Source organism: Mustela lutreola, chromosome 6, assembly GCF_030435805.1.
Source record: "Mustela lutreola isolate mMusLut2 chromosome 6, mMusLut2.pri, whole genome shotgun sequence".
In the NCBI taxonomy this organism is placed as follows: Eukaryota; Metazoa; Chordata; class Mammalia; order Carnivora; family Mustelidae; genus Mustela; species Mustela lutreola.
In genome coordinates, this window is record NC_081295.1 from 139229979 (window position 1) to 139257322 (window position 27344).

The 27344-nt window shown below is 38.0% G+C and overlaps 1 protein-coding gene across 1 annotated transcript; it reads right to left on the minus strand.

The window, feature by feature from the left end:
- Positions 1 to 25588, minus strand: SSR1 (signal sequence receptor subunit 1). The gene is made up of 8 exons (XM_059179196.1): positions 25415 to 25588; positions 21942 to 22054; positions 18170 to 18257; positions 16652 to 16914; positions 14843 to 14919; positions 13983 to 14061; positions 12199 to 12292; positions 1 to 2364 (listed from the first exon to the last, which is right to left on the minus strand). The coding sequence occupies exons 1-8, from the start codon at positions 25491 to 25493 to the stop codon at positions 2297 to 2299; spliced, it is 861 nt and encodes a 286-aa protein (XP_059035179.1). The 5' UTR covers positions 25494 to 25588; the 3' UTR covers positions 1 to 2296.
- Positions 25589 to 27344: the final 1756 nt, after the last annotated feature.

Consider the following 27344-nt stretch of genomic DNA (forward strand, 5'->3'; position numbering starts at 1 on the left):
GCAAGATCCATGCTTTATGAACACATTATTCTCACATGTCTGAGTGACAGGTTTGGTACACAAGATTCTTGGTTCATTTTACAGATTCTGAAACCAATTTGCTCAAAAGGTAAGTTCTGAAACCATGGTTGGTGTAGCAAATGAATATATCAAAACAAACTTTAAAAACTTCATCCAAATATTTACATTTAAAAAAGACATTTAAAAAATAGGCTACTTATTAAGTGTGCTTGAACAAACCATGTGTGGAATTGAATTCCATTCATTATGGAGTTAGTTTTCTGCTAAACACATACTGATACTATAGAAGACCCTGGCAGCTGAGGATTTAAGAGTTTTCAACTGTTCCCAATCAATGCTAAAAAACGAAACAACATGACAAATAACTTCTGAGGTACTAATCTGAACCTCAGCAGCGGAAAGGCTAGCATGTAAGGCAAATTACTTAGGAATCAGAAGGGCTGGCACCTGTACCTCGGTGGCTTTGCCACTGCCTAAGTACCACCAAGTAGTCAATGAAACTGTCTAGAAACCATTTAAATTTTGTAATTACACCTCACTGCAATATGGTTCTAGGAGTTTCAAAAACTTAGGAATTCACAAAACAATGTTTTGAAATATATTCCTTGAGAAGGTGGAGGGTCTCCTATATTACATTAAACAAAAAAACATGCAGTTTTTACAGCTCATAGAGCTTTTTCAAAATAAGCTACTGATCATACAGCCCAATTAAAAACTCAAAACACTTTATATTACAGATATAGAAAGTTTATAGTTCAGCAATGCCAATATAGAGAATTTGACACCTTAGCCCCTACTTGCGAAGTGATTAACAACTATACAACAATAACTTCTATTCTATTGTCATAGGCTTTGGCTCAGATTTTTAAATAAAGAACTTGGTAAGATTTTTTTGTTTGTGTGTCTTGTTTTGCTGTTGTTTCGTGTGGGAATGGGCGGGGATTATAAAGAAGAGGGCAGGAGGGGTAAATCCATTGTATTAAAGACAGATCAGGAATTAAACAGCCACTAGAATTTCATTTACCATTTCTTTACAAAATATATGTGGGAGAATATGGCTTAAAGACAGAGGGGAAAAGCCTCTTATCTGTTCACACTATTTTACTTTACTCTTTATCCAGTCTGACAATAATGCCAAACTTCATTTACTACCTGGGACAAGAGTGACTCTAATAGGATTTTACAAAGTCCAATCTAATTTTGGTACTGAGATCTTAAGTGCTTAAAATTTTGGAATTCTTCAGATTTATTTAAAAAAGGTTTTCTGAACAAATTACCCAAAAATATTAGATAAAAACCAAATGGTTAACTACTTAAAAAAATATCCAATTCCTTTTTTTTTTTTTTACAGATTAGTATTACTTGTAATATATCTCTGCCCCTATAAACTGACTTTTTGCTTAGTCTATAGACCAAGGCAATTTTTTTTCAAGCAAGATACTCCTATTAAGGGAAAAATATGATCTCTTAAAAAAACAAAAAAACCTAAGTGGATCAGAAAAAAAAAACAATGGATAACACAACTCAGGTCCCACAAATGTACCATTATCTTAAAAAAAAAAAGTAAAAAAAGAAAAAGGGGTGGATTTTATATATCAAAATCAGCAGAATTCTCATGCTTCACAATTTTGTTGCTAGAAATCCCCAAATTCCTTGGACTCATTTGGGAAGTTTTCTGAAGGTGCGCATTATGGTAAACAGCAGCAAAATACCAAAACAATTCTATTGCTAAAAAGCAGCTACTCCTGTTTGTGCCTTTAGAATACTAGTTGTAAAACAGCAACAACAAGAATACTAATTTGCTCCATCAACTGGATTTGAGCAATTCTCAAAGAGAAACAAACTATTTTCTTTAAAACAATCTAAGGCAGGACATTTACAATCATATTGGACAAATATTCATTCATTGAGTTTTGGCGGGGGGGGGGGGGGAGTACCAGAAAATGTCAAAAAGAGACACAATAGCATTATATTTAGTATTCTAAAGGCAGGCTTCAGGTAGTTCAACAATGATTCTGGTAACACCAACTGCTCACATACATACACACGCACACACATAGATTTTAATGGCTTAAAAAAAACCAAATTTGTTACTTTAGAAAAATGAATGCAGTGCATTTTCAGTAATATTATCGCCACAGACTCTGATTGCTCAGTCCACACATAAGTAGTAGTTGCCTTCTATGGTGATATGGCTTCTCTGCACTAATTCCCATCAGGCCGAAAAACATTAGGGCAGGTTAAGTAAAGACTGAATTGTTGCACAAAGGAACATTTACTCATCAGATCCCACTGATCTCTTCTGTGCCCGTTTCCTGGGCAACCTTCTTGGTGAAGCTTTATCTGGAAGAAAAGAGAAAGTTTTAACTTGCTTATTGTAAATATGATGGATGCAAAAGACCTTTAAAAAGCATTTTCCTTCAACTTTACCACTAAGTTTACAAAGAAACAAAAGAACACACATGCAAAAACACCCTAGTATAAATGCCTCTTGTGTAGTACAGGTTGTTAAACTAACTTTTAAAATAATCCTTCAAGAAGTAACTCAATTCAAACAAAACTTTTTTGTGACCAGGGTAGGAAAAGGTCTCCTCTTGGTTACTGGAATATTTAAGCAACCAAGCAAAATCTTAAATTCAACAATTTAATGTTTATACATGTGTAAGTAAGTGCTTTAGAGATAGTGTCAAAGGTACGAAATTTGCAGCTTAAAAACACCTATACTGCCTACAAATTAAGCCATGCAGTTTGCTAATTTTTGGCAATTCCACAAATTTAGCTGCAACAAACAGCAGGTTAAAGGAAATTTTTAGAAGATCAGTATCAAAACCATCCTGCAAACGTAAGCCTTCTTTGTATATACACTTTTTTCTCTTTATCTCCTTACATTATCTTCCTAGTGGGTTCTATTAAACAAAAGCTAAAATTGGTGGTGAGTTTTTACTTTGATCCAGTAAGAGGAGTCACCTGTATGTTTCTTTAAGTAAGGCTATCTTCTTCTCTGACCACTACTTTTTTAATTTCTAGTAGCACTTTATATATTAGGAAGTAAGACCCTTCGTGGTACAAGTTACAAACTAAAATTATTTTTCCAGCTTAAAAAAAAAAAAAAACAATGAAGGGCTGGAAAAAATATTTAACACCAAAGTATGGGGTTTGTTTTGTAAGCATTTCATGAACAATGGTATGAAAAGAAATTTACCTAGAGAATCTTAATTTTTCTAAAATTGCCAGATCCCAAAACTGTAATATAAAAATATATAGTAAATGTCTATCAAGAATACTTAGCAGCTAAATTCCTTTTCAAAAATATGCTTTAATGACTATGAAATACTGAGTCTGCAAATCATAGGAAAACTGACCCCGATACTTTATTAAGATAGGTTAATGAAGTGTTTGGGGGCGGTCTCAACTCACCCAAAACTGAGCACAGAAGCATTTTTCTGATGGAAAAAGCCTGCAACTTTCATCAGATTTCAGAAAGATTAGACTAAAACTACTGCCTTTATGCAACTGACCAATTATTAGATAATATTTTAAGATAAACAATATGCTGAATATTATCTTTGAGCTTTATTTATTTAAGTAGGCTCCATGTGGGGCTCAAACTCTGGACCCTGAGATCAAGACTTGAGCTGAGATCAACAGCTGGACGCTTAACCAACTCAGGCACTCCTCAAAATGTTCTTTATTTTTTTAAGATTAATTATGTCTTTGAGAGAGCAAGAGCACAAGCAGGGGAGCAGCAGAGGGAGAGGGAGAAGCAAGACTCCCCGGTGAGCAGGAAGCCTGATGTGGGGCTCGATCCCAGGACCCTGAGATCATGACCCAAGTCAAAAGCGGATGCTTAACTGACTGAGACACCCAGATGCCCCAAAAAAGGACTTTGGAATCAAACAGCCCTCTGTGTGAATGTAGTGGTTACTATGCAAACTTAAGTCAGTAATCAGCACTTCACAACAATTTCAACGATCTGCGGCAGGGTTTTCAATAGAACACATGAAAAAGTGCCACAAAGGACCTTTAATGCCTGTTTCAACACCCCAACTGGACTCCAGTAAGGCAGCCAACTCTGCCTACCTTAACAAGAAATCTAAAAACCTCCACCAGCCCAGCACAGCCAAGTTAAGAAGCAGATACATGAGCAACAGAGTAAGACAGCATTCTAGAGTCATTCGGCTTTTGGGATAATGGCTCCAAATTCCTCAAGGGCCTAGAAAGCAGCATTTTATCTTACTTCAGCAAAAAACAGTAACTGATGTGTGTAATGCTTTTCAGCCCAAGAAAAAAAACAACCCCCTCTTACCACCTGCCCCACCAAAAACCTTAAAAAAATACTTAAAAAACCCAAAAACCTAATATATTATTTAAGGTCAAAATACTTCAACTTTTAAGAGCAAAGATTAAAACTATATGAAATAAGAAATCACTTAACTGAAAGAACAAAAAACACTGGAAATGATGTTAATGAGATTCAGTAAATGGGGCAGATCTGAAAACGCCCCAGCTGTCCTTATTTAAAAAGAAAGGTGTTATAGAAAACCACCTAATTGTGGCAAAGCTGCAACTTTTTTCTTTTTTAAAAAGACAAAGGCAAAATGTCAGCAGAAACCTAAACCTGCCCTCACCAACCCCTTCTCAGACTGCACAATCTATCCCATTTCCTACTACACCTGGGGGAGTCATATTACATAAATAGCTGTCAGATCAATTTCTTAAATTAATGATATAAAAATTACAAGCTTTCTAATGGATCCCCAAATTAAAAGAAAGTCAAATTACATGAAAGACTTCATCTTTCTAAGTTTCTGATCAGGTTGCCTTACGTATACATTTAAAACACTAGTATTAAACAAAGGACCTATAATTTTCTATTAATAGCACCTAACCTGTCATTTACAGTTAAAAAGACTTGAGGGAAACAGAAGCACCCTAATCTGAAATGCACAACATATCAGGAGAAAATGTATTTGTAGCAGGCTCAAATCGTTTCAAACCACCCCTCCTTTCTTTACATTCTGATGAGTGAGACGGAGACGAGAAAAATCTCTTGCCAAATTAAACACTGGCCCCTGAAACCTGTCTGTTCTCACACTACCCGCCCCCCTCCAATATTCCTGGAAGCCTGAGAGACTTCCACTACCATGCACACCTCCTGTTTCATTATCTTTAAATTTTCTCTTGGTTTTCTCCATTCTGTCCTCAAATATGAAAAGCACATGTCTTATCTTTGAAAGATAGGGCTATTTTTTCCTAAATTATCTTTAATTTGGCTCAACCCCTTTACTCTGAGAAAACCATGTTCGAAGGTGGTTCTCAAAGTATGGTCTGGACCAGCAGCCTCAAAAATCACCTGAGAAAATAGATATGCAAATCCTTGGGCCTTACCCAGACCTACTTGACTGGAAATTCTAGGGGGTGAGGCCTAGCAAGGGTAAGAAGCTGGCCAGGTGGTTCTTGAGTGCTACAGTTTTGAGAACTACTGCTGTAAGGAATCAAGTGTTAAGAAAAACAAAATACAAGCATACAAAATTAAGTAAAAGTATTTTTTAAGTTGAACTGCAAATATCAGTATGATTTCAGGGTTTGAAAAAATATGTATTTTCTAGCTCAGTTCACAGAACAGGCCTAGAAAAAATGTCACCCAGTATCAGTGACATTCCTAAAGCCTAGATTTTCATTTCTAGTATCATCCAGGAGTCCTTGGAGAAACAGCTTGTTCCATGCCTAGAGCATGGAACACAAAATGTCTGGATTATCTTGATGAGCCAGCAAGGAAGGGATCATTCAAAGATCCAAAGGGTGAGAATGAAGGTGGTTCAAAAAAGGCAACTGGTAAACCCATCTCAGCCCTTTGGTTGAGATAAAGCATAGAAAGGCAGCCAGCAGTCAAAACTGTAACAATCTGAGCATGAAAAAAAGTATAAAGCTGAGTTGGTACATGATAATCAAAAAACAAGAGAAAATTAGAAAAACTCTTTTGTCACATTGGGTGGTTTTTAAGTTAACTCTTTGAAAATTGGAAAGTAAAGGGAAATTAAGCACTTATCCTCCTCTTCTAACAGTAATTACTTTCTATAATGTAACCAAAAAGCCCCAGTTGATGGAGAGCTCTACTTCACAAAAGAATGGCAGTTAGTAAAAATTAAAGAAATTTCATTAAAAAATCAACACAACTTCTGAAACACTGATTCATGAAAGGATTTAAGCTGGTGAATGGTTTGAACTGGGGATCTGTGTGATTCCAAAGTAATGCCACAGAGATAACTTCAAGGTTACAAGCAAAACCACTACCCTTTCCTGGTTACATGGGAACGTCATGTGGCTCCTACCCTAATCTAGTGCTCAATTCAGGATCATTAATGGTGGGACAATCAAAGACTGTCTCTTGATGTGATCAGGGAGAAGTACTCATGATATATGCTATGAAACAAAAATGATTCAATCTAATCAAACCTATAGATTTATCTTCCAAGTTAAAGAAATTTTAACTAAAAGGCATCAAGAGAAAACAATCAGAGAAATCGGGAACATGGGACTTTCTCGAGTCTCATCCTTCAGGGTGATAACTGGGTCCAGCAGCACTGGCACCATCTGGGAGCCTGTTAGAAACACCATTCGGTGTTGCACCAATCTGAAACTTTACCTGAACCTGCATCACAGCAGGATTTTCAAATGATCTTTACACATATTAAAGTATGAAAAGCCACTTTCCACAGGTCGAAAAGCCAACCTTTTTGAACTGTTATAAATTAAAAGGGACTTAAAAAAAAGGTTGGGGGGGGGGGTACTTAAGACAGAGCTACCAGGTGCAATGCATTGTCCCATATTGGAAAAACAATTACATATTGTAAATGATATTTATGAAACCACTGAAGATATTTTGACATGATTATTTATTAATATATAAAATAATTAATTACTCTTTAAATGTGATGTTATTTCTACCAGGAAGGGAGTTATTTCTTTGCAAATCAGAATTTTTTTGGAAGTAGTGTGGCACTGTAAAAAAAAAAAAAAATTAACTCTAAGAGAGCAAATAATTAGAATGCCTGACTGACTGAGCAAAAAGAGCACTGGACTCGGGGCGCCTGGGTGGCTTGGTGGGTTAAGGCCTCTGTCTGTGGCTCAGGCCAGGATCCCAGGGTCCTGGGATCGAGTCCCGCATCGGGCTCTCTGCTCAGTGGGGAGCCTGCTTCCTCCTCTCTCTCTGCCTGCTTCTCTGCCTACTCTGTCAAATAAATAAATAAATAAATAAGGCATTGGACTCTTGATCTCAGGGTTGTGAGTTCAACCCCCATGTTGGGTGTAGAGACTACTTTAAAAGGGGGGGTAAATAATCATGTTTTTATTAATCACATGTATTTTTTTATACCCTTCTTCCTTCTTAACTTTTGTGTTCCCAATTTTGAAGATTTTTTTCTTTTATTCAAAGTAATATATATGTATATTTTAAACCTAAATTTTAGGTAGTTAACATATAGAACAATACTGGCTCCTGGAGTAGAGTTCAGTGATTCATTACTTACATAGAACACCCAGGGATCATCACAAGTGCCCTCCTTAATGGCCATCTGCCATCTAACCTGTCCCTCACCACCGCCCTTCATCAACCCTCCGTTTGTTTTTTATCATTAAGAGTCACTGTGCACCCAATTTCTGAAATGGTCTCAGGACTCCTTTGATTTCACAGGATGAGGCTCCAACTAGCACCTCTTAGCTCCCAGGCTTTGCTAATAGTAATGGTGAAAAAGGACTGATTATGTATGAGAGTGTGACATGCTTTCCACCTATTTTCAAATTCTAGTAACAATTTATAGATAACATGCCTCTCAATAAGTCTGTAGAGGGCAATGAATCACAACCCTGATTTTGATAAAAACTTTCATCTTCCTAACTGGAAAATCAGATTATATCAATGCTGTTCAGAAGTTTCACTGTTGTTTATGAAGTTTTTCCAAAATGAGGGGTTTCATGTAAATGGAAAAAGGAATAATACAAGTATCTTTGGTGGTTAAGACATGGACCTAAAACAAAATCAGATTTTGAGCAAGAAAGACCAGTACCATTAAAAAACATTTAGGGACTTTAACGCTATCCTTCTTTGAGTCTTAAGTCTTCCTGGGAAAGCACATGGGCTTCAGAATGTGACAATCCAGCTGAGGATCTTAGCAGGTTATTTTTTCTCAGTAGCAATTTCTCATCAGTAAATAGAGACAGCACCTCACCTTGCAGAGTGTTCTAGAATGCCCAGTATAAGGAGGTGCTAAACAGTCCTTCAACAAGGCCTCCCTAGATCCTAGTATGGTCCCCTTTCCTAACTTAGAAGTTGTCCATATAATTCACTCTATCACATATCAGATACCATCTCTGATTACTCAAATATTTCATAAATGTGCTTTATTTTCCTCAGGTGGAAATGTAAACTCTGAAAAAAACAGTAATATTCTTCTTTTCAACATGCCCACTGAGAACACAGCATAGTATTATGACAGACTAAACACCTGATACCTGCTAATGAAAATACCACCATAAATACAAACACTCTGTAAGTGTAATAATTCTCAGCTTTAAGTTCATGAACAACAATGTCAGGGAGAAAGATACTATAAAACCACTCCCCTACCCACAATCTATTTGTCATGCAGAAATTCTTTGGGAGGGATGGCTCCACAGCTTATAGTGACTTTACTTTTCAATTGTGACTTTTAATGCTTTTCAACATTTCAAACAATTCTGTGTAAGATATTTAAAATTTAGTTATTCATGAAGAACCCTTATTTTAAACATACCAGACTACATAAGGAATTCTGATGCATTACAAAGAGACCACAGTTTACCCTACAACCCGATTCCATATTTTGCTATTCGTATCAGGATAATATGGAAAACTTGCCCTTAAACAGCAAAGATTTAAATTTGAAGATAAATTATTTCATGGGATCTCAGCTACCACTTACGCTGTATGTCCCAATGTCTCCAAATCTTTTAATTTAATTTTAAATAGTCTCTACACCCAAAGCGGGGTTTGAATTTACAATCCCACTCCACAGACTAAGCCAGCCAGGTGCCCCATCAATGTCTCCAAATCCTGATACACCTCTGCTCTAAATACAACTTTCAAATGCTTACTGGACATCCTTATCAGGGCTCCTCATGATCAACAGACCTAGTTCTAATTCCTCTCCCCTCATGCACTGTGCCACTCTTCTCGTATTCCCTAACAGGATCATCTTCCATCCAGATGCCTAAAACTCTAACTCTTCCCTCCTTCCTCCCTCAAACATCCAAAAAGCCACCCAAAGCCCAATCTGCTCCAATCCTGAAAAACCTTTCTAGTTTCTTTTCCTCCACATCACTACTGCTTTAGCTTAGGCCCTAAAGATTTCTCAGATGCTATATTGAAATCATCTAACTGGTATCCCAACTTTTAGTGGCTCCTGCTTGCTATGCTTGCTAAACCATACACCACAAAACTATGATAATTTTTTAAAAAAAATATGAATTTAATTATCTGCTTCAAAGTATCTGATGGCTCCCTTTTATCAAGAAGAAAAGCCAAGTCCTTAGCCTGGTACATAAAACTGAAGACTCCTTCTCACCTAACTTCTTAAGACTCTGGTCAAAAGTCCATTTTCATGAATGACTCCCCTACTCTCTCCTAGAGAACGAAGGCCCCTCCCTCCTATGCTGTTACTGCTTTGTACCCACTTCTAAAAAAGGAACTACCATATCATAATTATGTTTCAACAGAGAAAGCTCCCTGAAAGGAACAATAAAACAATTCACTTCATAACCCTGGAGAGGACATGAACTGCCCATTCACAAGAAAACAGATACTAAGTGGCCAATATATATGTGTAAAGAAGTCAAACCTTATTAACTGTATGAAAGACAATATTTCGTACCATACCGCCAAATTAAAACATTTGATAATACTTAATACCTAAGCCTGGTGGGCAACTGGGTGGCTCAGTTGATCAATCGACTGCCTTTGGCTCAGGTCATGATCCCAGAATCCCGGGATCGTGTCCTGCACTGGGCTCCCTGCTCCACGGGGAGTCTGCTTCTCCCTCTGACCTTATCTCCTCTTACTTTCTCCCTCAAATGAATAAATAAAATCTTTAAAAACAAATACTTAAGATTGGTGAGAATGAAAAAGAAACAGGCAATATTGTGCACTGCTGAGAATATAAACTATCTTTTGAAAGGGAAATAGGACTTTTCATTAAAATAAAAATAAAAATGTATGTAACCTTAGACCCAACCATTTTACTTTCAAGGAATTATGTATCCCAGGTACAGGGGTGGGTGAAAGGGGAGAAGGAGGTCAAAAGGTACAAAACTTCCTGCTATAAAATAACTAAGTCATGGGGGTGTAATGGATATCATGACGTCTATAGTTTTTAATACTGCACTATGTATTTGAAAGTTTGCTAAGAGGGTAGATCTTAAAAGTTTTTGTTACAAGAAAAAAAAAAAGATTTGGGGTGCCCACGTGGCTCAATCAGTTAAGGGTCATGATCCCAGATCCTGTGATAGAGCCCCGAGTTGGAGACCCTGTTCAGTGGTGAGTCGGCTTCTCGGCACTCTCTCTGCCCCTCCCCCTGCCTGTGAGCATGCATTCAAGTAAATTCTAAAAAAAAAGTTTTTTAACTATGTGTGGTAACAGACTTACTGTGATTATTTTACAATATATACAAATACTGAATCATTACACTGTGCATGTGAATCTGTTATATGTCAACCAACTCAATTAAAAAATGATAAATTATCCCATAAATTTTTATATAAAAATGTTCATTATAGTTTTAATTTAAGAAAGAAAAACTGGAAATACTAAATATCCTTCAATACAGAATAGGTTTAACTTATCATGACACATTTAGATAAAGGAATACTATCCAGTTATTAAAAAGAATGAGGTAAATAAAGCACTACCATAAAAAAAAATCCAAGGGGCGCCTGGGTGGCTCAGTGGGTTAAAGCTCTGCCTTCGGCTTGGGTCATGATCCCAGGATCCTGGGATTAAGCCCCACGCACTGGGCTCTCTGCTCAGCGGGGAGCCTGACCCCCCCCCCCACATGCCCCTCTGCCTACTTGTGATCTCTAATAAATAAATAAAATCTTAAAAAAAAAAAAAAATCCAAGACATGAAAACTCAGAAAGTAGAACAGTGTTTGCAATACAATGTCATTTGTATAAAATATTCACAAACGGACATACGTACTGGTAAATGTAGAGAAAATACTTAGAATAATGAACACCTATTATTTATAGAAAATGCAATTAGTGTAGACAGGAGGTGATCTCAGTTTTTCATTTCTGTACTATTTATTAATGTTTTTAATACGAGGCCATAGTACTCTTATAATGAATGTTTCTTAGAAGTCCATTTACAGGGCCCCTGGGTGGCATCGTCAGATGAGCAACAGACTCTTGGTTTCAGCTCAGGTCATGATCTCAGGGTCGTGAGACTGAGCCCCACATCAGGCTCCATGTCAGCACAGAGTCGGCTTGAGATTCTCTCTCTGCCCCTTCCTGCACTAGCTTACTTGCTCACTCTCTAACATAAATAAAGAAATCTTATAAAACAACAACAGTCCATTGACAATTGGAGGAAAAAAGTCTTTCATTCTTTCATAAACATTAGTATTTTAAGTAATCACATACATAATGAAACTGAAATATATGTTAGATAAACTACCAAGTTATGTTTCAGTTTTATTCTTTCAAACTATAGTGGGCAGTTAGTAGTTAGTTTTTCTAATAAATACAGTGCTAGAAAACTCTTCTATTACTCATTAAACGTCCTGTAAAGTATTCATATGCTCTACAAAATCCAGTACTATACGTAGCAAACACCATTAAAAAATTTAATTGCCTCACCTCTTCTACTCTGCACTGAAGCAACAGAAAAAAAGAGATAGGAAAGGATTAGGAATACATACAATTCACACATTTGTATATAAAACTGCTGATTTGGAAGCATTCTAAATTAAAGCTTAAAAATACTACTCAGAATAAAATTTTAAAGTGTTTATTAATATTACACTTGATTCTACACAAGTAATGAAAAAGATGAGTGTTAAGTAGCATTGACCAAGCATTTTGATACCTAAAATACTTAATTTGCATTTAAGAGAAAATTTTTCCAGCTAAGTTTTGAGTACTTACTGATCTGATTCAAAGTTTCCTGAGGAATCCAACTCATGTCAACATCATTCTGACTTGATGTACCCATCTCTACCTTCTGTAAGGGTCTCTTGCGCTAAAAGAGCATAAAAACATTTTAAAGGAGTTCTATTATAATGGTCACTATAATTTTTAAGAAAGTGTATTGTTACCTAATTTAAATATCTTAACAAATATGTCCTCTTCAAAACATATTCCTAGTCAAGTATTTTATTAATTAGAAGGATAAATTCATGCCTAACTCCAATTATAAAGAATAGATGATAAGGAATAAAACTTGATAACAATGATTTATTTTCAGGTTTTAAAGGACATTTCCTCTGCTATAAAACTTTGTATGTCTGTGGGCTGGTGGACCGACTAAGAACTTCTACTTATACAGTGATTTTTTTCTCCCTTTAGGAATCAAATCATAAATTTATCTTAACATCCAACAAAATTCAAGATAATTACTGGAATGCTGCACGCAGGCAGGTAGATTTCTGCACTGTTAGCTAACTAAACACAAACAATTGGCACAGATAAAACAAAAATTTTAAATCTCATTTAAGCTAACAACCTCAAACTTTGTTCCTGGAGTATTTGCATCAAAACTACTAGGGAGATGGGGCACCTGGGTGGCTCAGTGGGTTAAAGCCTCTGCCTTCGGCTCAGGTCTGCATCCCAGGGTCCTGGGATGGAGCCCCGCATCAGGCTCTCTGCTCAGCAGGGAGCCTGCTTTCCCCTCTCTCTCTGCTTCCCTCTTTGCCTACCTGTGATCTCTGGCTGTCATATAAATAAATAAAACTTAAAAAAACAAACAAACAAAAAACTACTAGGGAGAAAGTGATTCAATTCCTTCTTCAGTCTTGCTCTTAAACAACAAACCTAATCATTTATGTAAGAGTATTAGGTATATCATCCAAAACTGGACTACATGAATACATGAAAAGTAACTAAAAACTGGCTTCATTCAAATGAAAACAAACAAAAAAAAACCCCTAAAACAAACAAACAAAAAAATTGGAGATGTCCTTGTATCTAACACGAATTTATAGCAAAAATGCTACTATGAAAATGAGGTAAAGAAAGTTATGGAAAGTAATACTTGAGCACTAAGTATTTCTCTTTTAAAGTACTTAATACAAATTTTGAAACAAATCTTGTTATAGTTTCCATTGAGAGGAACATGGGCTATTCTGTTTTCTTTGCAGGGAGGACAGATAAAGACACAGTGAAAGAGAAACCAGGATTATGGCAGGTCCATTAGTGCTGCCACTTTACTACCCTAACAAGAAAGCAGAAGTTTGATGGAATACGGCCAAATTCATTCTTTCTTTTTCAAATGAAAAGCCTCAATTAATTGCTAACTGGAAATTATTCCTAGAGTTAATAGTATTAAGGCAAATGTAAAAGCTGTGCTGCTTAAAGGTATAGAAGCATCCATGAAAAAGCAAATAGAACAATGAAATCTTATGTCTGAGTTTAAGGAATGAAAATTCTAACATAATTTAGAATTACAATATGAAAGTAAAGATTATTCTGGAAGATGTAGCCAAAAGACCCTAATACATTTGTGTATGGAAGTCTGAACAGACACAAGTCACGTATCCAAGATCTCATATTTAGGTTTTATTTTAAAAAAGGTGCAATAAACCTGTAAATGCACAAACCCAGTAAATGCACAAACCCACAGTTGAGAGCAAAAAGCCACAAATAACCAGATTATACTTAGTATGGTAACAACTTTTAAAGTATGGCTGTAAGAGTCACTCATCTAGAATTACCTTTCTAGATTCCAGGAGTTGATGAAGGCCAACAACAACCAAGAGCCCAAGACCAGCAAGGAACATATACATAAAGATTCTGATATAAAAGGAAAAAGCAAACTGGCTTTAATTCTTAAGAAACATCACAACTAATTAAAACTACAATCCTGCTTTAACTCAAACAATACCATAGCTGTAATCACAACTAAAATTCTAACACAATATATGCTTTCCAAATAACTGTAGAGCAAAGGAAAAAAATATTTTATATTCTACTTAAGTCTAGGTAGTAAGTTTCACAGATTTATCTTTAAGAACAATTGGTCAAAAAAAGCAATTATATGATCTAAAATAAATAAAATTACAATTTATTACACTCAAGCTCAAGCTCAGTTAAAATAACTGCATTAGGTTTTGTCTCCCTCAAATATTAAATTATTTTGCATAATTTAACTTAAAAACTGCTTTTGGTCAACTACATATTTGGGTATACAGTGACAAATGACTCATTATCCTTCAAGAACACAGTTTCTAAGAGAACATCTAGTTTATATTTTTAACAGCAATTGAAGAGGTATGTAACTTAGATGATGCTGGTGATCAGCTCATGAGCATGAGGTAGATAGGAATTTAGAAAGAAGGGACATTCAGAAAGCCAACTACCTTTTTAAAACAATTTTGGTCATTTTCTATTATCTTTCTTAACTCATTATTAATAGTTATAAAATATAAAATCCTAAAATACAGATTTACATAAGCAGGATTTCACAGGAATCTTAGTTTGGTCTATTTTCATTATTAAAACAAAAGTTGATAGGAGCAAGCCTTCCAGGCCTGCCCTGTGAGATCAAGATCTACAAACTGCAAATTTCACTTACGTTTCTCCATCCAACCCATCCTCTCTTTCAATAATTGTAACTGTTTGATTGAAGACAGCATCTTGGAATACATTGCCCTATTAATAAATCACAAAAATGTCAACGGCATTGAAAAAAAATAGAAGATTATAAGATTTCTGAAAACTGTTACCCTAATAGATATAAAACAGCCTTTTCATCACTTAGGTCAGTAGGACTCAAAAGTCACATGTAATTGCACTATACAAGTAATTCAGACTCAACATTATAATATTACTTTCTTCCACAAAATAAAAAATGCCTCCTTCTTTGCTAAACTTGTCCTCTGCTTTTGTGAAGGTGGGAAAGGGGAAATGTGTGTGAAACCAGGGAACTAAAATAAAAAGGGGATAAAATGCACAGATAGAAACAAAGCCCATAAATACCCATAAACTAGAAACCATAACTTCTGCTGAGTATAATCCTCCACAAAAGAAGGGAAGAGTATGAAAACGTATATAGTAGCAGCTGCAGTAGCAGATTTTAAGAACTAGACTTGAACAGAAGTCAAATCCATGCTCTAAATTTATAATGGACTGGAAATCAATTTACAATAAATGTAATTTTCAGTATCAAAATATTTTTCTGTGGCAGTCTTGGAACAATTTGTCAGTTCAGCACAACTTGTTTTCAAATACAAGAATCAGTGGGATAATACATAGATAGCTATTTCCAGTGTTTGATGCTTCACACAAAGGCAGTACTCTTCAGAACTGTCACTTAGTGCTAAACTGTAATAATATAAGTTTTACTTCAAAATCTTTCTACCTGCATTGCTCCAATGACAATTCCAAGAATCAGAATACATTGATATAAACTAACATTCAAAATGGTACTAAAACTGCAACGTGTCTGTTGGATTAAGCTTAATTCTGCTTGAAAACAAGATAAAATATATAATTATTCAAATGCATAACTATAATGTTGAGGAAGAATAATATATTATTTTGAAGGATGAAAAACCCACTAATTTAAAAACAAAAGAAAACTTAATTGCAACATGAGAGATTTACCTTAGACATGACTAAACATGTTAACACTACGTGAAGAAAAAGGTTGAGTAAACTTCCAAGAGAGAATGAATTTCCTTCTCTGAGAACTTTTTGAGAAGGGAATGGTTTAAATGTGCTCTCATCTGAAGGATGTAATAGCTGGCACCTAGAGGTCAACTCCCAGCAGTAAAATTCTAGTGGGATTCTCTCATTCATTCATTGGACATACTATATATATATTAAAAACCACAAAAAAGACAACAGAGCTTGTATAAGACTATTTGGTTCTCATAAACCATAAACCTCACTGTTCTATCCTAAAAATATTTAATTGTATTTTTATCTACGAGTATATAAAATGATGGAAAAATTTACAGAAAGCCCTTAAGACTTAAAATTAAAGCAGTAAAATGGGAAAAATAGAAGCAATGAACGGAGGTACAAAACAAATTACTCTATATATTTTACCATCTTAGTAAGAAGTAGACTCCACTGCGTGGCTTACTGTCCTGTTAAGCTCAAGCTCAAGTCACACCCTCTTTGCTACTATAGGCTACTACCTATCTCTAGTCTGATTCAGTTATGCTGGGCTATCACCTGTTCATATCTATCTGCCTTGCTGAATTCTAGACCTGCAACAACTAGACCAAATTATTTTTGCCTCCCTGTTGTCCATCTCAGCTCCAACCATAAATAGGTGCCTGAATGAATAAATATAAGAGTATTCATTTAACAATGTCAATTGTTCTCATCCATCTGTAACTTAAAAAAAAAAAAAAAAATGTTTAGCAGGTCTTACATTCAAATCTTTGTAGTTCAGATTGATGACTAAACCAAAGGGTCGTCCACCCATGGGCTCTGCAGGAATGAAGGAGTATTCAAAAGTTGCCTGTCTCTGGGGTGGCACTACAGTGTTCAGAGGAAGAGCTGTGAAATTCTGGATATAAAACTGGTAGTCCTGAGGATAACGGAATGAGGCATCTAAGGATTCAACAATAAAATCTTCTGTACCCTTGTTTGTAAAGCCTACTAGGAACTTCACAATGTTATTTGCTGGAAAATCTAAGAAACAAAAAAAGGAAACCAGAAGATTAGAAAACGTTCAAAGCACACAAAATAAGTAGACATAACTAAGGATCTGAGCAAACTTTCAGAACCTTTTCAGTAGAGCACCCTAGTTTCCTACTAACTAGTAACTGATTACAGTTGGTGTATAAACTGGAACGCTTCTCTGTACTCTAGCACTCCAACTTCATAACTGAACACAGAATCTATATGTTAGACTACATCACTTCCACGCTATGTGGTCAAAGAAAGAGCTGTGTATTTTTAGCAGTCAGATTAACTTGCAGTGGGACTACTTGTCTTGAAGTCACCTCCAACTTATATCTGTTATCTGTGCAGACAAGAAAAGAATGACAGAAAGGTAAGTCTAAGAGGTCCACCTGAAAACTGTAGTATCTTTTAAAATATTGAAAAAATAAAATTAACCAGGTAACCCATACCATTTTAAGCAATCAATCAAAACACAAAATTTGAAGTAACAACCCAATGAGGAAGCTATAAAAAAGAGGGGAAATCTCTTAATCAAATCATACTTTTTGTAGGCATAAAATTTGAATATATGTGGGAATAAAACAAAACTTGAGAAGACCAAGATAATAACATCAAAAAGAAAATTCTTCAATAATTATATGTGGCCTACAGAACTGAGTTTTACCCAGTTAGCAGAGGCTTTGGGACAGACACATCTGAATCCATCTTTATAATCTATTTAACAGAGCAGTAACTCTGGACCTGTTCTACATCTCTCTAAATCTCAATTTAACAGTAACTATCCTGATACAGTTTCTGTTAAGATAAAGTGAATGCACACAAAATATTGAGAACAGTATTGGTTTATAGCTCCCCAAAAATATAAGACGTTATGTTTTCTTTTAATGAAACTAGGCTCTAATCCAGGTCTAACTATACAGATTTAATATTTCACTAATATTTATACACTCAAGATATGAGTCAGTTTACTGTGGCAGTTTGAAAAAGTTTAAAAACAGTATCTTCCAAAAGAATATTTAACTTCTAATTAAAAGAGATACTATTTAATTTCCCCCTTAGTTTAAATGCCAGGAATACTACCTTATGGATATGGGTAATCACACATGTAAGAGGATTTTTTTCAAATATGTATTTATACCATACTTGTAAGAAAGAGGAAAATGAATAAAGATTTTAAACAGTACTAATGCTTCCCCCAAAAAGTGAGCTTGTCATCTGAAAAATTCCCATGTCTGAGTTAAAACTAACATTTCCCTATTACCTTCTCCTTTCACAAACAGGATAGTTGTATCTGCACTTGGTGAAGCTTCAGGTTCACCAGATACATCTTCTTCCTCTTTATCTTCAGCCTAACAAAAACAACATTAAAAAGATAATTTTGGAGGAAAATACATCATTTAAAAGTAACGACTTCACTAGATTTGGGACAAAATATTGCTTCTCCCAAGCTTTGCTGGGATTAGGGATTAGGAGTGGTATGGATTTCAGTGTATCTTATCAGTTAGCATAAAAACTTCCATAGTCGTCATTTCTAAGAATAATATGCATACCAGTCCCCTGGGGCTTTTATGCAGCTCTGATTCAGTTCCAGGGAAAGCCTGAAACCCTATTTCTAAAAGCACCCAGGAAATACCAAGGCTGCAGGTACTCAAACCACACTTCCGAACTATAAGGTTCTTGAACATGGGTTGGTAAACTTTATCTGTCAAGTTTGAAAAAATTTTAAAAACAGCATCTTTCAGAGGAACACTTAATTCACAAGTTAAACAGTATTTATTTTCCCTCTCAGTTTAAATGCCAGGAATAGCTCCTCATAGGAAAAAGTCTCAAACTCAGTCTCCTCACCCCCCCCACCCCATCTTCCCACAAGGGTGAAGGAAATAGGACTCTGAAAGCAGCACCAACCCAAGGGCCCAGATATCAAATATTTTTGGCTCTGGGAACCACGAGGTCCCTCTGGTCAACTCTGAGGCTTCAGTATGAAAGCAACCACAGACCGTATGTACAACAATAAGAACAACTAGACACAGCCTGCAGCCATTTTGCTGACTTTTGTTCTAGACAACCTTGTCATCATCCCAAATTAATAAAACAATTTTCCTGTGAGAAGATGTCACAACTTGGAAGAAGTGGTTTTATTATTATTATTTTTTTGTTAAAGATTTTATTTATTTAGATGACAGAGAGATAGCACAAGTAGGCAGAGCAACAGGCAGAGGGAGAAGGAGAAGCAGGCTCTCCGCTGAGCAGGGAGCTCAATGTGGGGCTCCATCCCAGACCCTGGGATCATGACCAGAGCCAAAGGCAGCCACTTAACCAACTGAGCCATCCAGGCGCCCTGGAAGAAGTGGTTTAAAAAAAAAGTGAGCAGGATCACATTGGGATGATGGAAAGGTCCTAAAATTCAGAGCTGCTCAACTTGGTACATTTACTGTAGATTGAATTTTATGTTTAAAACAGGTTAATGGTATGATATGTAAATTCTATCTTCATACAGTAGTTAAAAAATATGAACAAACTTTAATGTAAAATTTAACCCTTAGGGCGCCTGGGTGCTCAGTTGGTTAAGCGTCTGCCTTCAGCTCTAGTCATGATCCCACGGTCCTGCTTACAAGACCAGCATCTGGCTATTTGCTCAGTGGGGAGCCTGCTTCCCCTCCTCCCTCTGCCTCTTTCCCCAAATCATTCTGTCAAATAAATAAAATGTTAAAAAAAAAAATTACCTTAAAATTTTTTTTAAATTTTAATCCTTGGTGCAGCACTTCTCTACTCATCAATCAGGATTACAGAGATAGTCATATACTTGAAGTGTTCGGGTCTTTAACAAATTGAGATGCTTAAGGGCACCACTGTTTACTGGCATTTTGCTTCTCTCACTTATGTAAAACACTCTCTCCCTCAATAGACAGACTTCTCAAGGGCAAAGACTGTCTTATACTTTAAACATTCTTCAAACCCAGGTCATATACTTAAGAGAAGACACACAAACATTTGTTTGATGACTGGGCAATTGTTTGATGTTATATATTAAATATCCTTAATGATACTATTCATTTAGTAAGAGTTAGTGAATTTCTACTTTTGAGAAAAGAGACCCACAAATAGAAAGAGACCAGAGACAAGAAGGCAGGAATCATAAACTGTAATAAGGAGAAAGGAGTACACTTGAGAAATGGTTCAGAGAAATCACCCTGAAGATTTGATTAATGGGGTGTGGGATAAAAAGAAAGTCATGAGGCAAGAGCTTGAATCACTAGAGCCGTATCAAAACAGAAAATAGTTACGGAGGTGGGATGGATGGTAAAAGCTGAATTCCATTTTGAACATATAAAATTTCAGGTACGAATGGAGTATCCAGATGGTGCTATTTGGCGGAGAGCTGGAAATAAAGGTATGGAGCTCAGGAAGGTAAATACCTAGAGAGATAGGATCTGAAGGTAATCGAGAAAAGGTGGTGCTGGTTGACACCACGGTGTCATTAACATGAAGGAGCCAAGCAGAGGGAGAAAAGGTGGTAGAGAGACCACGCAGCAGCAACTGGGCAGAGGAAACTAAAGGGGCAGGGGGACAGAAACCAACACGAAGGAACTCAAGGAAGGGGTACTCCGCAAATGCTACCAAAAGCTCAAACAAGATAACAACGAAAAACAGGCCAGGAATTTCGCAATTAGGTCAATGGTGATTTAGCAAGAACAGTTTTACTGGTTACATCAGATGAAACCACACTACAAATGTGAAGTGGTACAATTTATTCTTTTCAACGTGCTGGTAACGAAAAAACGTGTAGCAACTTAAAGTGGAGGAATATGAAGTGGCATAGGGAAATACATGCATAGCTTATCAGAATCAAGTCACTGAGAAGAACAATAAAGTTACAGAAGGAAATAATACAAAATCCCACAGGACGAGATGGGGACAAGAACACAGGTGGTAGGCCTAGCCTTAGAAAGAGTAAAGACAGATAACTCACTATTTTTTTAAAGAAGAAAACGTAAAAAGGATGAATGAATAATATATTCAGAAGTAGAAATTTGATACAGTTCATACTCGATGCCCTTCGTTTTCGGACACTGAAGGCAATGTGTTGCTAATTCCATGAAGAGGACTGATTCTGGAGTAAAAATTTGTGCAGGATAAATTATAGTAGTCCAAGAGAGGAAATAAAATGAGCTAGAAGCATGCTGCAATGATCTGGATTTTAGCCCAACATTCTTACTGTTTTACTGTAATTTTATAGTAAAAATTTCAGAACTGGACTTTTAAGAGATCTTCTCTAAGCCCCTTCCTCTTCACAGGGCACATTTTATACACTGTTTACTCCTTGCTCCTCACTGTCTGCCACCAAAACACATATATACCGCCCTAAGAACAGAAACTTCATGAGAGCAGAGAGAATACCTAGCTTGTTTACTGCAGAACTAAGAACAGTGCCTAGCACATAGTAGGGACCCAGTAAATATATTCTTACTGAATGAAGGAAAAAATGAGGAGGAAGATGAGATCTAGAGCGAGAAGCTACTCAAAGTAAAAAAAACTAAGTAGCATGCTACCCAAATCTATCAACACTGGTTCAGTGACATTCCCACTGTTACCCTCTCACGTTCATGTCTATATGATCTTTAATTGTTCTTTGTATCATGCCTTCCTCCTTGTGCAAGAAAATATTCATGATCCATCCTCAGTCACTGGCCTGTTTCTCCCAACTTCAATCCACTCTGATCACAGTAACAAACCTCTAAACGCAAGACTTTTAATCCCAAATTGGTCTATAAAAAGATAAATTCTAGGGGCATCTGGGTGGCTCAGTTGGTTAAGCGCCTGCCTTCTGCTCAGGTTATGGTCCCTGCGTCCTGGGATCAAGCCCCATATCAGGCTCCCTGCTTAGCAGGGAGTCTGCTTCTCCCTCTCCCTAATATATAAAATCTTTTTTTTTTTTTTTTTAAAAAAAAGATAAATTGTAGAAGTGATATAAACATGAATTACACTGTATAGAACACTGTATAGATGTATATAACACTGTATAGAACACTAACCAAATCTGTGGGTTCATCTTCTTCCACCTCTGCTTCATCATCCTCATCTTCAATTATTGAATCTTCTACCGTTTCTTCATCTTCTGTGAGATCCTGAGCTGCAGCTAATGAGCCTAACAATAAAACACAAATTAGAAGTTAAGCTTTACCGCTGGCATACTGATGTTTTTCAGTCCCCGGTATAGGCAATACACCTTTCCCCTTGGAGTAATTCAATCTCCCAGTTCCCTTGAAAGATGCCAAATTACAATGCATCTAGAATATTCATGATTTTATCTTATCAATAGTCTTACCAGGGACACCTGGGTGGCTCAGTCGTTAAGCATCTGCCTTCAGCTCAGGTCTTGATCTCAGGGTCCTGGATTCAACTCCCACATCAGGCTCCCTGCTCAGTAAGGAGCCTGCCTCACCCTCTGCCCTCCCTGCTTGTGTGTATTCTCTTTCTCTGTCTCTCTCAAATAAATAAATAAACTTTTTTAAAAAATAGTCTTATAAACTGTATGTTAACTTTCATGGGAAATGCTGTTTAATTTTCAAAAGCACTTACTTGTTGGGGAAAATGAACTGCTGAAACTAAAAATGCCTTGAAGCTCGAATAAAAAGCCTCAAGTAAGTTTGTTTTAAAACTAAGACACTCCAGGGGCACCTGGCTGGCTCAACTGGTTGAGAATCTGCCTTCAGCTCAGGTCATGGTCCTAGGGTCCTGGGATCAAGGCCCACATCCATGTACCTAGCTACCCCTCCCCCGAGCAGGCTCCTTACTGCGAGGGGAGCCTAATTTCTCCCAATCCCTCTGCCCCTCCATCTGCTTGGACGCACATGCCTGTATGTGCACACAGGCATGCTCTCTGTCAAAAGATAAAATTTCACAAAAAAATAAAAGAAAGAAGCTCCAGAATTTAATCCCTGTTATTAACCATACAAGAAACAAAACCCTGTTCGGGTCTAAAGGAAAACAGCAATCTCGGTAACTAGGCAAGAAAACATTTGTTATTAAAGTTAACTACAGCTCAAACTCTTAGAACTTGATAGCAATGTAAGTCCAAGGAACAAATATTTGTGTGGCATCCACGGTAAAAACTAGCTTGCATAAAGCACATTTAGTAAAATAAAAACTATACTGGTAACTTCAGGGTTGAAAGCACTGAAAGCATGCACTTATTTTTGCATATGGTTTCAAACATTTTTTTTTTAAAGATTTTATTTAGTTATTTGACAGAGAGAGATCACAAGTAGGCAGAGAGGCAGGCAGAGAGAGAGGGGGGAAGCAGGCTCCCTGCTGAGCAGAGAGCCTGATGTGGGGCTCGATCCCAGGACCCTGAGATCATGACCTGAGCCCAAGGCAGAGGCTTAACCCACTGAGCCATGCAGGTGCCCCCAAACATGTCTTAAGTACTTTTAAAAATTTCTCTTACATTGAAAAATTAAGCATAATTAAGGCCAAGAAACAATTTTATAGGCACAAGTTCTCTAAATAAGTCATATTAAATCTATTTCAGACAAGAGAGTCACTTAAAGAAATTTCAAAGTTCTACGGACTCTTCCAACATTTCTCAGAAAGAATGATGATGTGGCAATTCAGATGGGGAAAAAAAATGTGGGAAAGGAAGCATGTGTACATGCTACAATACCCAGGAAAAACAGTATATATTAAGGACTCTGCATTTTAAGCCTTTTCCAGTTCCTTGAATTTTTACCGGCTGTTAAGATTTATGTAAAACATTAAAGAACACTGAACCACACATCATGAACTGAAAAACAGCCTCTACTGTTTGCTGCACAAAGACAGCGCATTCATAATTTACAAGTCACTTTGTAAAACCAATAAGAAAAATACCTATCCTGACATAATAATTTTAAGTTGGACTTAAATTTCAGGAGTTCTCAATATGTACAACGGCTTTTCACCCTGCATTTCAGTAGATACTAATATTAATCAGTAACAATTCTGTGCCTAGAAAGTTTAGCAATTCTCAAAAATTAAAAATATCCTTTGAAAGAAAGACCATTCCTCACAAAAAAATGTTTAAAGCTATCCAGTTAGGTTTAGATACAATTGACATTTCTTAAAAAAAAAAAAAAAAAAAAGGTTTTCAAAACTGAAAAAATATATTCTAGATTCTAAGTACAATTGTTAAATTTTCTTTAATTTTTTTTTTTTAAAAGATTTGATTTATTTATTTGACAGAGAGAGACACAGGGAACACAAGCAGAGAGAGTGGGAGAGGGAGAAGCAGGCTTCCTGCCAGACAGGGAGCTCAATGCGGGGCTCAATCCCAGGACCCTGGGATCATGACCTGAGCCACCCAAGAGCCCCCAATATTTTTTAAAAAGCCAATAAGAACAAACCAGCAAGCAACTCATAAAGAAAAAGAATCCCTCTTTAAGCCTGCAAATGAATTCATTAAGAGATTTGATTAATTCTCTCACTTGGTTTTTTATCCACTAAAGAGCAACCAGTCCCTTCACTCTTCTTTGCAAAAGCACTGGTGGATACCTGCCATGATCATTCATATCGTATCATTCTCACACAGTTTGCTTAAACTTACAGATTGAAAGGAATTCTAGTGATCGTTTAGTCAGACTGACTTTTACAGATTAGAAAGCTGAAGTTCGTAACAGAACCAGGACAAAAAGACAAGGTTCCCCATCTTTAACGTCGGGTTAAGTTATTTTCACACCAGATTAACTGCTGGAAAGAACAAACAAACGTATAATGTCGAATTCGACGTTTCTTCCCCAGGGAAATGTGATGCTTCCCCAAAACAAAAAACAGTTACAGGAAAAAAAGGGCGGGGGGAGGAAAACGAGGGCTCAAGTAACAGGAATTCCTCAGTTGGCCTGGGAGTAGGGGTGGACAGTGCAGGCGAAGATGGGGAGTTTTTCTGAAATGAAGCCTCCTGGTAACACACAGGGTGCAGGGGCTGATAAGCAGGGAGAGGACCACGAAGGGGGAGCGGGAAGAGATGCTCTAGGAGTTTAGGTGTGTAAAAACCACGGGCTTCAGCAAATGAATGAAGGAGGGCTCTCAACGTGGAAGCTAAAGACACGTCAGCCCAGAGCGGAGGGGGTGGAGCGGAGGCGGCCAGAAGAAATACAACGGCTGCGGCGCGCTCCGAGTGCAGCTGTGCCCACTGCCCACTCGCCTCCTTCCCTGTGCCCAAGACCCCCCAACTCCGGCCACAGCAGCAGGCGCGGGTCCCGGGACAGAGAAACGCAAGGCTACGGGCGGCCACCAAGCAAGGTCGCCCGGCACTGCCCCGCGCTCCGCGTGAAAGGGGCGGAGGCCCCAGAGGGGATTCGCCCCGCGCGCGCTGGGACCCCCCAACTACAAGCCGGGGGTCGGGGAAGGGGTGGGGAGAGGCCGGCGGAGCGGATGACGGACCCAGGATCCGCTGCCGCCTCCGGCTTCAAACTTGGCTGTCGCTGGCTTCTTCCCGGCCAAGACCCGCTGCCCACCCCCCTCGCCTCACCTCCAGGGCCACTGCGGAGCAGGACCGTAGCGGGGAATACGAGCAAGAGCAGCAGAAGCAGGCGGGAGAGGAGTCTCATGGCGCGGCCGGTCCGGTGTCCAGTCACCGCCCGCCAGTGCTCTCCGCGGCTCCGGCGGTAATGGCGTTACTCTTCATCCGGGCTCCGGGAGGGGGCGGGGCACGCATCACGCACGGGCCCTTGCCACGCCCCCTCCTCTGGCCGAGGAACGCCGCCAACGTGGCTGCTTGGTCGGAGGGGTGGGGAGCGCGGGCGGCACCAGGAGTCACGTGACCGGCCGCCGCGCTCTTCCGACATTCCCCCGAAAGTCCGCCTCCTGCGGTACACGCGGGCTGGCAACCTGAGGTTTGTTGCTTGGCCCACCCCGCTTGCCGGTTACTTTACTTGAATGACGATGCGCCTGGTTCCTGGCGGCGGTAGTCTTTGTATAATTTCAAGTGGTAAGAGGAACGTGAACTACCGTATGTGACATTGAAAAGCAAAAATGTTTTGTAATATAGAATTGTTCAAAAAACGCAGAAAGCATAACAAACAGAGGAAAATTTTGACTCCTATCTGCCCACACTCACACCCACAGTTAAACAGTTAGTACTTAAATTCTTGACATTCCAGAACTATAAATCACCTAGAACAGTGCCTGGCATATGGTAAACATTTGGCAAATATATAATAGAGGTAACAATGGTTGTTCATTGTCCTTCACTTTCCTTCTCATCTGGTTGGGCCTTAGGTTGCTACTCTAGCATTTCATGCCACTAAGCAATGTGAACCAAGTACTATTGGACTGTGCCAGTGTGAGATGTCATACGGATAATGGAATAAATAAACCTTGATTGCATGCTTCCTCTTGTCAATCACTCTTAGAGCTGTGCTTTCATGTATAATCTATATAATCCCTATGAGCTGGATATTATTTGCTGAGAAGAAAACAGACACTGTAATTTATCCAAGCTTAAAGGCTAGTCGAAGGCAGATGCAAGATTTGAATGTAGCAGTCTGGTTCGAGATTCCTACTGCGTGGCCTACAACCATCTGCTGTTCTTCTCCTGCACGGGCTCTGCTCATTGGCCTGGGGACCCTGTAAAAGTAGCTTGTGGCTGCTGTTGCCACTAATTCTGTTGACTAAAACCACAACCTGACCGTGCTGGGCTGAACCAACTCAGCTCCACGCCACTCCACCAGGCCACCAGTGCCACTGACCTGCCCCTGCTGCTGTTAAAAAGAAAAAATCACAGGCTCCAAATGGCATCACTTAGGCCAAATCACCAAATGTAGATTTGATTAGCAACTTAATTGCAATTTCAATTTCCCCCAGAAATGGAGTCTTAACCAGTCAGGAATTTTCTGATCAGCAACAATAAGGAATGTTGTCAACCTGGGCCCTTCTCCAACCTCCAAAAGAAGGGAAGGTAATCAACCTAATAAGAGGGCCTGTCCTTCCCCCTAAGGAGCCAGAGACTGTGCCTGAAATAATCCTTTCTTTTCTTTTGCTAGTAGCTTCTTGCTCCACCCTCCTTCCTATAAAAACCTTCCATTTTGAATAATTCCTCCTCAGAGCTACCCTCTATTTCTAGATGGAATGCTGCCCAATTCATGAATCACAATAAAGCCAAGTAGATCTTTGAATTTCCTTAGTTCAGCTTTGATTTTTTAACATGGCTAAGGCAGCTGGCAGAAGCGGAGGGCACCCTCCCACTCGGCTGCTGCTTCCATTTCTATGCTCTGCTGCCGAAGCTGCCACTCTGTGCCAAAGCCACGAAGGCCTCGGCCATTACTTTGTGCTGAACCTTGCCGAGTACTCAACAGGCAAGGGAAGACCCTCCCTCCTCAGCTTTCTGTTTCATGAGTTTCAGATCAGGCCTTTTCTGAGTGCCTGATGTCTGACAGCCTTCTATTTAACTTGCTGCTGTC

Coding starts and splice junctions, on each gene's coding strand:
- SSR1 (XM_059179196.1), bottom strand. CDS start 25,493: ATGAGACTCCTCTCCCGCCTGCTTCTGCTGCTCTTGCTCGTATTCCCC. Junction 22,055..25,414: donor GCTCCGCAGTGGCCCTGGAG/GTGAGGCGAGGG, acceptor TTTTATTGTTAG/GCTCATTAGCTGCAGCTCAG. Junction 14,920..16,651: donor TGAACTACAAAGATTTGAAT/GTAAGACCTGCT, acceptor ATTTATTAATAG/GGCAATGTATTCCAAGATGC.